Genomic DNA, 12,628 nt, shown 5'->3' on the forward strand with positions numbered 1-12,628 from the left:
TCACAGACTCGATCTGGTTTCACAGACCAAGAGCTAAAGTGAGAAGTCCACTGGTATTACGCCGTCCAAATGACGTATCCTTTGCCCGTTCTTTCACGCGAAGGCGTATTTCCCTCTAACAATACAATTTACCTATACAATTTATGAAGATGCCAAAGAAAATCTTGTGAGATTATGTTGACTATTTGTTTGTCCATAGCGACTATTAAAATTTGCTTGTGTCTATAGTTACAGATCTTCCAAATCTTCTTACAGTTGGGTGCCCAAGTTGTCCAAATCACTCTCTGTTACTCGTAAAGCAGAACAAATAGCCAGCCCTGTAATTATTCTGTATCGTTACTACCATGATCGTAACATACTTCAACTTTTCACCTAAGGACTTTTTTTAATTGTCCTTTCAAAATGGAAATGACCATCGAATGTTACAGCAGATAGTAACGGTGTTATAAAAAAAACAATATTATAACAATGTTTTCGTTATTTCGGTCGCTGGGCTTATTTCTATTGAAATTCAAACTTTGTATTAACGAGGGAAACAGAATACAAGACAATTTTTTATATGTTGATTTTTATTTAAATTTCACTCAGGTTTGAGAACACATACATATAAATTAAACGCTAAAACTATTCTACATTAAACTTTAATGCTGTACAAACAACTGGTCCCTGAAAGACAAGTCGTGAAGAATGAAAACATGAAATAAATGGGTTTTATGCTGAATGAACCTAACTCAATCTGGAAATATTTTTTCCTATGATGCAACAAACAAAAATATGTGTTGTCTCAACTGTTATTACCACTGGTTCAATTTCTGTAGCTAATGCATGGAAGATGTAGATATCTTTTGATTTTCTTGAAGGCGTCTCTGTTTACGAAGAAAATGCTTTATGTACAAAATCAGAATTGTGCGGTATCAGAAGATGAAAGACTGACTAACCTATTCCGGAACAATAGCGGTTCATCACTTCCAGCTGCTCACGATTTTAAGGTTTAAGAAAGATTGCGTCGTGTTGAAAAGGGCATCACAGCTATAGACGGCCTAATGGCAATACCTCTCTCTTTATAGTATAATTACTATTATTTACTATAACTATTTTTGACGTAACCATCTGCGGATTCGTCATGTTTAATGTACTTTTTAAGCCAAAACAGTTCAAAAACTTGACAAATGTAAGCATACTTTATGTGTCAGCCCTGAGAATATGAAGGAAAGTAGCATTTAATTGATTCATTTTTCCAAAATTGCTTTCATGGGTCACTGTCAAAAAGTGGTCCAAAAGACAGTCATCCTAAAATGACGAAATATTAAACAATATATACTATTCGCGAGTGAGTTAAGCCTAGCAATCAATCAGCCTGACCACAGTGTTTCACGCGATGTACTGTTTAGGGAAGGAGACAGGAATATGCCTTCACAAATCTATTAGTTGTAACGAATTTGCATTCGTCATGCAGCTCTCTCTCTCTCTCTGTCTGTCTGCCTGTCTGTCTCTCTCTCTCTCTCTCTCTCTCTCTCTTTCTCTCTCTCTCTCTCTCTCTAAAGCCTTAAAATCCTGACACTGATCCCTGCAACAGGGAGACTCCAGTTTTGACCAGTTCATTGAGGCTGAAAGGGCAGGAGGAATAGGCCAGGTCACAATTGCCGACGGCTCGACCATAGTCCTCGGCTGCCACGTAATGCCTCAGCTCTTCCTTGGCGGTTGTCAGCTCATGGTTGGGACTGCAAGAAGAAGAAACCCCCGTGTGATGAATATCCATTAATAAAGCTTAAAATATTCAGGTTTTTCCATTTGTCCTAGGAGACGAGGTCTTGCAAAATGAATGCCAAACTGTGTGACACTGAGTGGTTGAGTGGATTTTCTTACAATTTGAAACTAGTTGTTTCAGTTCGTTTTATGGTTAATTTTCAGTGAACATGGATTTATTGTGCTTCTGCATAGCTGGACTTTCAGTCCCGAAGTCTTTTCCGTCGACCTTGAAACCTCTCAGGATTCCCAGACGAGAAAAGTATGTCTCTTGTCTGTGTTCAATAGCATCCAAAGGGTGAAAATTAATTGGTAGGGGTTAGCCAAGCAAGGAAGCACCCATTATAGAATTTAAAGTACAAATTAAAAAAGACAGACAAAAATAATTTTGTGATATGGAGGACAATCAAGGTCAGATTACAAATTTAAATATAGATGTTTGCTATGCCTTTGGAAGAGCAGAACATGGATGACAGCCATTTTCATTTGTGCGGGAAGGGACTCTAAGAAGTCTAGCAAGTGAAACAATTAATAGATCTATGATAGCTACAAAAAGGCTTACAATAATAGAGCAGTTACAAAAAGATAAAGGAAACAAATACGCTGCTGTCAGTATGCTGTCTATTGTAAAAACTATCAGCAGGATATCAAACAAAATAAATCGACGAACAATGAACGATAACTATATTAGGCTGATGGGGTGAATGGCTGCATATAATGAAAACGTAGATGAATACGGAAATACCTGATTTAACAGATAACAAGAGAAAGGAACAAACAACCAAACAGCATACTTACGAAAGAAGTAGTTGCAGGAGCTCGCCCATGAGCCCGTACTCTTCAGCAGGCACTTCGGCTGTCTCGCAAATGGCCTTCAGCAAACACTGGTGTCCATTCATGCCAAAACTGTAAAAGAGGCAGACGCCTATTACAACATACAACGGGGGAAAGTCGGGAGTTGTACATATAAGAAGAAAGGGAAAGAAAAATATTTTGCCTCTTTGGCTGGAGATTCATACATATTTCTCCTTTTCGAAATAACACAGTGATCTTTACATGAGTTTCGAAAATAAAGATAAAACAGCAAGGTGTACAATAAATGAGCATGTGGAGTTTCTATTTTTTTATTTTTTTACTTTGTTTTTTTCTTTTGAGCTCGATGACAAATTATATTTATGATAATTACTGTCTTTTATTTATGTTTGTACATTCATCCCAACATACCGGATTAAAACCCTTGGTGGTCACTAGAAAAGATCCAGCCACTGTTTTATGACATATATCTAACATTAATAGCTATCTAGATATGATCATAATAGATTTATGGATTCAATTTTAAATGGGTTTTTCAAATAATTGCAACCATACATCAGAGTAGTCATCTACACGAAAAAGTCAACGGAATAGAATTATTTGAAAAACCCCTGTTAAATTGAATTCATAAATTTATTATGATCATATCTAGATTGTCATTAATGTTATAAAACAGTAGCTGAATCTGTCCTTGTGACCACCAGGGTTTTTAACCCGGTACGTTGGGGATGGCTGTAAACACATCAAAACGAAAGACTGTAGTTATCATAAATACAATGACCACCCAGAAATATTAGTCCTAGATAACGACCCTCGAAAACCCTTGGGGTTCGTTATCTAAGTAACATCCCAGTCGCTAGATGAACTGAGAAAACGAAAATTATTTATCCTACTAAGAAAACCATCTTGTAAACTGAGAAAATCCCCAGGCATAACTTCTCCGAGAGTCCTTACAAGAGAACAGTTGCCATCCTTTCGTTGAAGGAGCGGATGAGGTCACCTTCATTAAATAGAGAAATCAACGTTGAACTTGAATGGGGAACACGCGTAAAGGAATACAATATGTGACCAAATAAAATGCGGCTATACATTTTTGAAAGTTTTAGATAGCATTAGAAATTGCTTAGAATATTCGCTTCAAACACTGCTTCACTGCATCATGTTTTAAGGCAACGAAAGGCCCTGAAATTGAAATCCGTGAGAATCATCATTGTCAATAATTTTGATTTATTCGTGAACTTGTAGGACAATTTCTTAAGGGTGACCTGAAAATGATGAAATATATGCTGATGTACGTCTGATGGGAGTAGCAAGTGACTAAAGTCTACTCGAAAAATTCCTCCTGGTTTTGTGAAAAGAAGAGCTGTGCATGTCGCAACAGATCACTCATATGGGAAACCGCAGACTCTTACAAGTTCACGCACAACACATCACACAAACGGAACCTTATTTCAGAATAGATCGATGATCGCTGTTTGAAGATGATAATATAGCTACAGATGAATATCACCACGAAGAGGAGATCAATACACTCGTTGATACAGAATCCATATGAATGTGATTATGGAATATCAGGATAGGAAAGAAGAAACTGCCTTCTGTTCCAGAGTATCACGACTCTAAAGAACATTTGTTGGACTGGAGTTTGAATTGGGATATTGCATGGATTATTGTTAGTGCAATTGGAGATCAATTTATAGGTCAAGAGGAGAAAATACCATACCTCCTGTTGGTTCTTGGACTGCATTCATGAAGGCAGTGACAACCTTAGAGAACAGCAAATCATTGATTGAATGCATGGAAGTCTTACTGCTACCACCAAGTGACAGTATGCAAATGGTACCTGGGTCAGTTGATTGACATGGCTGAGGATTTTGTTCTTCATTGTATATTTGCTCACTCAGATGAAGCCATATATTGTAAGATGGTTGTTCTGCAATGGCTTTATGAAGCAAATATAGAAAGCAGTAAATCCTCTTGGAGGCTTTCACACCATCATGGTGAAACTCAAAATCATGCACAAAAATATGGAGCACTTGGTTTCAGAGACTGGTGGGTAGATGCAGGAGCAATTGCAGAGGGATCAAGTGCAGACTGTTGAAAGTCCCTATTACTTTCGAGTAATTTGATTACATAAACAGTCATTTGAGGCTTTACTTAGGAGCATAATGAAGAAGATGGGAGATGTTTCACTGTATGGAGAGGATTTCGGGCACTTGTTGGGATTACTTAGATGCAACCTCAATCCAAGAGAACTTGATCTCTTTATGTCAAACCAAGATTTTTAGAGAGTGTGCACTGATTTCATGTCCAGCGCTGGTGGTGCAGAAGCTGAGTTCATGATTGAATACCTGAAAGATTAGTTCAGTACGAGCAAAACACATTGAGAGACACCTACAGCGGAACAAGTATTACTTCCTCAACTTTTGCCTTTGGACATATCAATTATTATGCAAGGTACCTTAATTACCAACACGTGACTCTGGCAACTTAGGCACAGACAAATCCTGCAGCATGGAAAGAATTAAAAGAGAGCAAGTTTGGAGGGATTATCACAGGTGGCTCCTTCACAGTTCATGAGGACTTCATTACTGTCATCTGATGGCAAAAGTGTGGACAGCATTGAAAGAGAAATTAAATCTAATGACAAATTCAGCACACAAACAAACAACCCCAGCTGCAAAATGGGAACATGTGAAAACAGTGCAGTCACTGGTTAACAAATTGTGCAAGTACATGGATCCATTTACACCAGGTGTGGCAAGGCACTTCAAAACTGGTGAGGCCCTGGGAGAAGAGATTGTGAAAGGCTAGTTGCATTCCACTGAGACTGGGGAGATTTTGTTATTAAACTTTATAGTGGAAAGGCTGAAGAAGGCAGGAGAAGATCGTGTCAGTTTCTTCAAACTTATAAAGAAACCAAAGACAAAAACTGGATTAGAAAAACCCAAGAAAGCACCAAGGGCTGTTTATATACTAAAAGAGGAGAAGCAGGCCTTTGGTATTCTAGTAAGCAAAGCTACAAGGGCGAGAGAAGCTCATGCCTACCCCTTGACGTTTGTACCATTGGCCCTTTCTACAGAAGATAAAGAATAAGATAAGGATCAAAAGCAGTGCTGTAGAATCACATGATCACAGGGGTGGCAGCAGTGGGTGAACAAGCCCCATTCAGAGCAGAATGAATAATTGATGGTATGGCCGTTGTTCAGTCTATTTCTCCAAAAGGACACATGGGGGAATGTGCAGAGTCTACTTAGATTTTGCAAGCCACCAAAGATGCTCAATCCTTTGAGACTGGTGATAGTCATGGATACTTAAGAGAAAAACAGAATCAAGGGCACCACAAAAAAGAGAAGAGGCCATGCAGGAAGATCACAGAAAAAGGACATTCAATGCCAAAGAGCAAAGACTGGAATACCTTTCTGCAGAATGGTCAAAATAAAACATCACTGATAAACTTTCTTGTTAATACTACAAGAGTGACCCATTCAAAGCAAAGCTAGCCATTCCACTTGTATTTACAGAATCAAACAAGACTTGGATGGTCACTACTGTAGGTGTAAATCTTATTGAACAATGCAGTCACCACATAGCAGATCCAAGAGTTGTTCAGCATGCATATTTATCTGAAAGACCTGTTGTGGTTGTTGCCACAGATACTGACATATTTATTTTACTTGTATATGCTTTCAGCAAAGTTGCTTCTACTGAGAAATGTTATATGAAAATAGACAAAGAGTGATATTATGTGGATGTTGGTGTTGTTTGCAGATCTTATGTGAAGGAAGTGCGCGATGTCCTACCTGCTCATCATAGCTTGACAGGATGCAACACAACCACATACTTATACAGAATAGGAAACGTGGAGCTATTCAAGAAAAATTAGCGTCACAAAATTAGACTAAATTGCGTCATCAGCTGGAGTTGTTTCGAGCTCCCCTCAACTACGAGAAAATTTGCTCAACTTCATACAGACAGTCATGTATCCAGGAATAGAGGATGAAGATCATGTAGAAACCCGAATCAGAATGTATGAGCAACAGAAGGTGAATTCAAGTTTGAATATTCTCTCTGACAAACATGCTTCAGATGAACATCTGAAAAGGTCTAATTTACAAGCATATATCTAGAAGCAATGTCTCAAACCAGATGTTGTTTATCCTCCACCCGAGGACAATGGCTGGCAGTAGTCTGATGACGGTCTTAACAATGTTTGGTTTTCCTGCCCACAGTTTCCTCCCAGCTTGTGTAAAAAAAAGTCTCAGTATATCAAAGTCTGGAGAGGAAGGTGATGATGAGAGCTCGGAAACTGAAAGACGGAAACAAGTGCTTCAACTTCCAAAGAAGAGACAGGGAAAGGAAGCTGCCACAGCAGCATCTGGTGAGAGTCTCTCGGCATCTGCTTATGATAGCTCTTCTTCATCCTCATCATCAGAGAGTGGCAGTGGTTTTCTGTTTAGCAATCTTTCAGAAAAGTTATAGGGAGATAGTAACTTCCCAGATGATTTGGGATAAGAATTAGTATTTATAAAGCATTGCAAAAAATTCTATTTGTGCATTTTATTTACTTACGTGTGTGTTTATCTTTTGTTTTCTGTAACAATTATTTGCTTGTAAACTCAACCACTTCTAGATAATTATAGGATAAATTTAGAAATATAACATAAAATTTTTAACATATTCGCTGTGGATCTAATATTCTTATATTTCTTAGTTTATGGAAACTACGCAGTTATCTCCAAATCTTTTGCAAAGCATGTTTATATTTTGATATTCTTTCAATCATATGAGGTAATTAATACTGAACAAATTCTAATTAATATAATATCTGCCTATTTAATGATAAATTATGATGGAATAGGTAGTAATTTGTGTAATTTGTGAGGTAATTAATACTTAACAAAATTAAATTAATATAATATCTGCCTATTTAATGATCAATTATGATGGAATATGTAGTAATTTGTGTACAGAAAGGTAAATCAATTAAGATTGAACAAAAATTCACTGATACCGCTTTTCGTTTGAGTTGTAATAATATTTTCTTTGAATATGCATAATTAATGTTAATTAATAACAATGAATATGGACAATTATTATCTTGTAGATACAATCAAACTGAAAAAGACAAACTTTTCATTCATTTACCTCAAATAACCACCAAAAGGCCACCACTGAGCTCTTTAAACATAACTTCCGCTAATTTAAGCAAAAATGCGAATGATCTCATTAAATGTGTACAATACAAAAATGTTCCAGGCAGAAATGGATTCTACAGAAAAAAATGATCATAGAAACCAGTGCGAAAAGTTTGATGGTGACAAATATTAAATGGTTACGAGTTTTTCCCTGTCTACAAGTATACTGGGCAGTGCAAATGGAACTCAGGAAAGGAAGAATGAGAAGCGAAGAACCTTACTTTGAGAAGAGCGATTCAATGGAATTGTAGGCGTTGTAACGGTCCTTGTCGATGTCTCCTCTGCCGATGGAAATGGTGTCTGATGGTAAAGTGTAGATGGCTCGGATGAAGCCTTTGAACACCCCGCCTGTGTAAATAAAGACCCGGTGAAGATATCTAAATCTGATCAACATGGAGTGACAACAAAATTGTTGCATTGAAAAATAAACTCTTTGAAATTATAGACAATTGCTTATATGTTTTGCTAAGACTAAGAACCAGCTATCTATCTCTTAAAGCAAAACTTCAAGTCTTTCGACGTATTGCACTAGGAGTATTGAGTCTACGTTCATAGCTCCAGTAGTTGTCACGTATATGTAACAGAGTCACGTGAACGTGTACCGTATGCAAGGGCGTAGCCAGGAATTCTCTGGTTGAGGCGGGTGGCGGGGATGGGCGGAGGCCAAATATTCGGGACTTAAGTGGTGATAAAATAATTTAGAACAATAAATACAATAAACATAGCAATATAATAAAAATGGTGAATGCCATATGTAATGAAAATACATAATAAGTGTACAATGCATCTTTGAAGGTTCGGAATTTCTTGCACTTCGTGTCAAGCATTATCAATATCATACCTGTAACATATACATATAATTATTAAAAAGTCCATGCAAATAAAACAAACGAGACAGGTAAAGAATAAGTATGTGCTGAATTTTGTTGTCCATTACAATATTATACCTAACAATTTTACCCTCATCAAAGGTCAGTATAATATTGCAAGCAGTATCTTTTCTTGCCACACTGATTGATAATGTTGCTCATCAATTATCAATCAAGCTATTGCAAGGACTGGGCGCATCAACCATGAGTCACATTCATCTACCTATTTCAAAAAGTGTAGAATTTTTCTAATCCATTATCATTGCTGCCTAAGTGTTAATGGCAAAAAGGGTGTCAATGTGTATATATACAGACGCATTGAAATTCATGTTTATAATCGAATAAATGCTTTAGGCCTAGATCAGAAAGAGTAAGATTTATGAAATCTATCAAATAATTGTCATTTCTGGAACAAAGTGTATTTATCCACTTTTAATTGGTGGAGGGGGTGGGCGGAAGGGCGCCCGATAGGTTGACTACTAAATGGCCCTAGTGCGCCCCAACCCTCATAACAGCAGTTTATCGACAATATAAAGGAAAGGTAAAAGAAAATAACTGTCACATCTGTTAATATGCCTTGTCATTCACATTTTTCAAGCATAATTAAATTGTTTACGATAATTGTAGGGAAACTATGATAATTATTTATTGACAAGTTAGTGGGGTGGTAGCCACCCTAGCTACGACTATAACTGCTTTATATTGACGATAAAAATGGACAACTAAACTAAGAAAAAAATTATCATCTCTCTCTCTCTCTCTCTCTCCTTGTCTAGCATAGTGCATAGTACCATGGTAAGTAAGACTAAACTAAGAAAAATTAATCCAATCTCTCTCTCTCTCTCTCTCTCTCTCTCTCTCTCTCTCTCTCTCTCTCTATGATGAGCACAAATTAGCATATATTACCCCTACTTTCAAAAGTGGATCAAGACTAGAGGCAAGTAATTATAGGCCTGTGCGTCTAACATCACATATTATGAAAGTGTATGAAAGGTTAATGAAGAAAAATATTATGAAACATTTAATAAAAAATAATTTGTTTAATATAGGACAACATGGTTTTGTACCCGGAAAAGTACACAAGCCCAATTGTTAGTCCACCCTGAGAACATACAAAATATGAAAAGCGGAAATGAAACAGATGTGGTTTATCTAGACTTTGCGAAAGCTTTTGACAGGGTAGATCATAATATATTAGCGAAGAAAATTAGAAAACATAATATAGTGGATAAAGTAGGAAGATGGTTAAAAGAATTTTTACACAACAGAAAACAGATAGTTATTGCAAACGATGAGAAATCGGATGAAGCTAAGGTAATATCCGGTGTGCCACAAGGTACGGTGTTAGCTGCATTACTGTTTGTTATTATGATTGCAGACATAGACAGTATTGTTAAGGACTCGGTAGCGAGTAGTTTCGCCGATGACACAAGAATAAGTAGAGAAATTACTTGTGATGAAGATAGGAACGCGCTACAAAGAGACCTTAACATAGTACTGTATATGATTGGGCAGAGGTAAATAGGATGGTATTTAACTCTGATAAATTTGAATCAATAAATTATGGAGACAGAGAAGGAAAGCTATATGCATATAGGGGACCTAATAATGAGACAATCACAAATAAGGAAGCAGTTAAAGACCTTGGTGTGATGTTGAATAGGAACATGTTATGCATTGATCAAATAGCAATTCTATTGGCAAAATGTAAAGCAAAATGGGAATGTTGTTACGACACTTCAAAACAAGAAAAGCTGAACACATGATTATGCTTTATAAAACATATGTTCGTAGTCCACTTGAATATTGCAATATGATATGGTACCCACACTATCAAAAGGATATTGCACAAATAGAGAGTGTACAAAGGTCCTTTACAGCTAGAATAGAAGAAGTTAAGGATCTTGACTACTGGGAAAGACTACAGTCCTTAAAATTATATAGTCTAGAAAGGAGAAGAGAAGGCTACATGATAATTCAGGCATGGAAACAGATAGAAGGAATTGCCGAAAACATCATGGAACTAAAAATATCAGAAAGAGCAAGCAGAGGTAGATTAATAGTGCCCAAAACTATACCAGGAAAAATAAGGAAAGCACACAGGACATTAATCCACTACGCACCAGCATCGACAGTGCAGCGTCCGTCTATTCAATGCGTTGCCAGCTCATCTGAGGACTATATCAGGAGTGAGCGTAGATGTGTTTAAGAATAAGCTCGACAAATATCTAAGCTGCATCCCAGACCATCCAAGATTGTAAGATGCAAAACATACCGAAAGATGCACAAGCAACTCTCTGGTAGACATTAAAGGTGCCTCACACTGAGGGACCTGGGGCAACCTGAACAAGATGTAAGGTCTGTAAGGTAAGGTAAGGTCTCTCTCTCTCTCTCTTCTCTCTCTCTCTCTCTCTCTCTCTTCTTTCTGTTTACGCATAGTGCATAGTACCGTGGTAAGTAAGACTAAACTAAGAAAAATTTATCCGATCTGTGTGTGTGTGTGTGTATGTATGTATGTAAGCATAGTGCATAGTAACATGGTAAGTAAGACTAAACTAAGAGCAAGGAAATTATAGACAAATCTGCCACCAATCAGCCTAACGTCGGTCGTTCGCAAGATTTTTGAGTCCATAATTGCTGATCAAATTGTGGATCACATAGATAGAAACAACTTGTTAAACATCCAACAGTGTTTCAGACAAAACAGATCCTACCTATCAAACCTCTTACAGTTTTTTCATAACATGCTTGGTATTTACGACAGTAGTAGAGCAATAGATATACTCTACTTAGATTTCCAAAAGGCCTTTGACAAAGTCCCACACAAGAAACTGATGACAAAAGTTAGAGCTTTAGGAATTGTAGGAGAAACAGTAGACTGGGCCGAAGACTGGCTAACTTATAGAAAACAGAGAGTTGTAATAAATGGTGAAGAATCAGAATGGGCAGATGTACCAAGCGGAGTCCCCCAAGGTTCTGTCCTTGGCCCTCTCTTGTTTTTTTTTTTTATTTACATTAATGATTTTGATGTATGCTTAACTAGCAGGATAGCCAAATTATGCCTTTTAACGTAGTTAAGTGTAAAGTGTACAAATAGGAACAAACAACTCTCATGCAAGCTACATGCTGCTTGGGAATGACATTATGACATAAATTGTGTAGAACAAGTGGAGGACCTTGGAGTCATTATTACCAAGGACTTAAAATCCACAAAACAGTGCATAAAAGCAGAAAAGAAGTCACAGAAACTAGTGGGATTCAAAAAGAGGCAGTTCAAATACAGAAACAAGGAAACGGTGCTGCAGCTCTACACATCAATAGTTAGACTCCATCTGGAATATGCAGTACAGTTTTGGTGACCAACACTAAGAAAAGACATAAATAGATTAGAAGGGTACAAGCAAGAGCCACAAAGTTAATTCCATCCATCAGGCAAATAGGTTACCGAAGACGACTAGAGAGCCTGAACATGTATGGCTTAGAAACACGATGATTGCGAGGACAACTAATAGAAACATTTAAAATACTGAAAGGCATAACAAAAGTAACCAGTAACCTATTTACACTAAACGAAAACCAGACAAGAAATAATGGATGGAAACTAGATCTGAAGAGATACACCACATTCCATTGTGGGAACTTATTTACATACAAGATATGTGACACGTGGAATAAACTGCCACCAGAAATTGTAAACAGCAACAGTGTAGAAGAGTTTAAAAGAAAGCCAGACAAAATCATTAGGACACTAAATGCACAGTAAAACCTACTCCTACAGATAATGAGCACACGATGTCTCCTCGGATGGACCAACAAGTCTTTCGGACATCCTAATCCTTGTAACCCCTTGAATTTCAAGGCTTGAAACTCTCTCTCTCTCTCTCTCTCTCTCTCTCTCTCTCTCTCTCTGTCTTCTGTTCAATTTTTGCAAGCATGTTAGGACCACGGTAACTACTATAAACTGAATGTGACATATAGTATACCGTCAGCTTTATTAGGAAA

At 37.2% G+C, this 12,628-nt stretch overlaps 1 protein-coding gene across 1 annotated transcript in view; it reads right to left on the reverse strand.

The window, feature by feature from the left end:
* Positions 1-567: 567 nt before the first annotated feature.
* Positions 568-12,628, reverse strand: part of LOC135215247 (uncharacterized) — a 15,775-nt gene continuing 3,714 nt past the window's right edge. The window contains exons 3-5 of the mRNA XM_064249766.1: positions 7,979-8,105; positions 2,545-2,652; positions 568-1,721 (exon numbers count right to left, since the gene is read on the reverse strand). Of these exons, the coding sequence (XP_064105836.1) occupies positions 1,547-1,721; positions 2,545-2,652; positions 7,979-8,105 (410 nt within the window). The 3' untranslated portion in view covers positions 568-1,546. The remainder of the gene's footprint in view (positions 1,722-2,544; positions 2,653-7,978; positions 8,106-12,628) is intronic.

This window comes from Macrobrachium nipponense, chromosome 5, assembly GCF_015104395.2.
Source record: "Macrobrachium nipponense isolate FS-2020 chromosome 5, ASM1510439v2, whole genome shotgun sequence".
Taxonomy (NCBI): Eukaryota; Metazoa; Arthropoda; class Malacostraca; order Decapoda; family Palaemonidae; genus Macrobrachium; species Macrobrachium nipponense.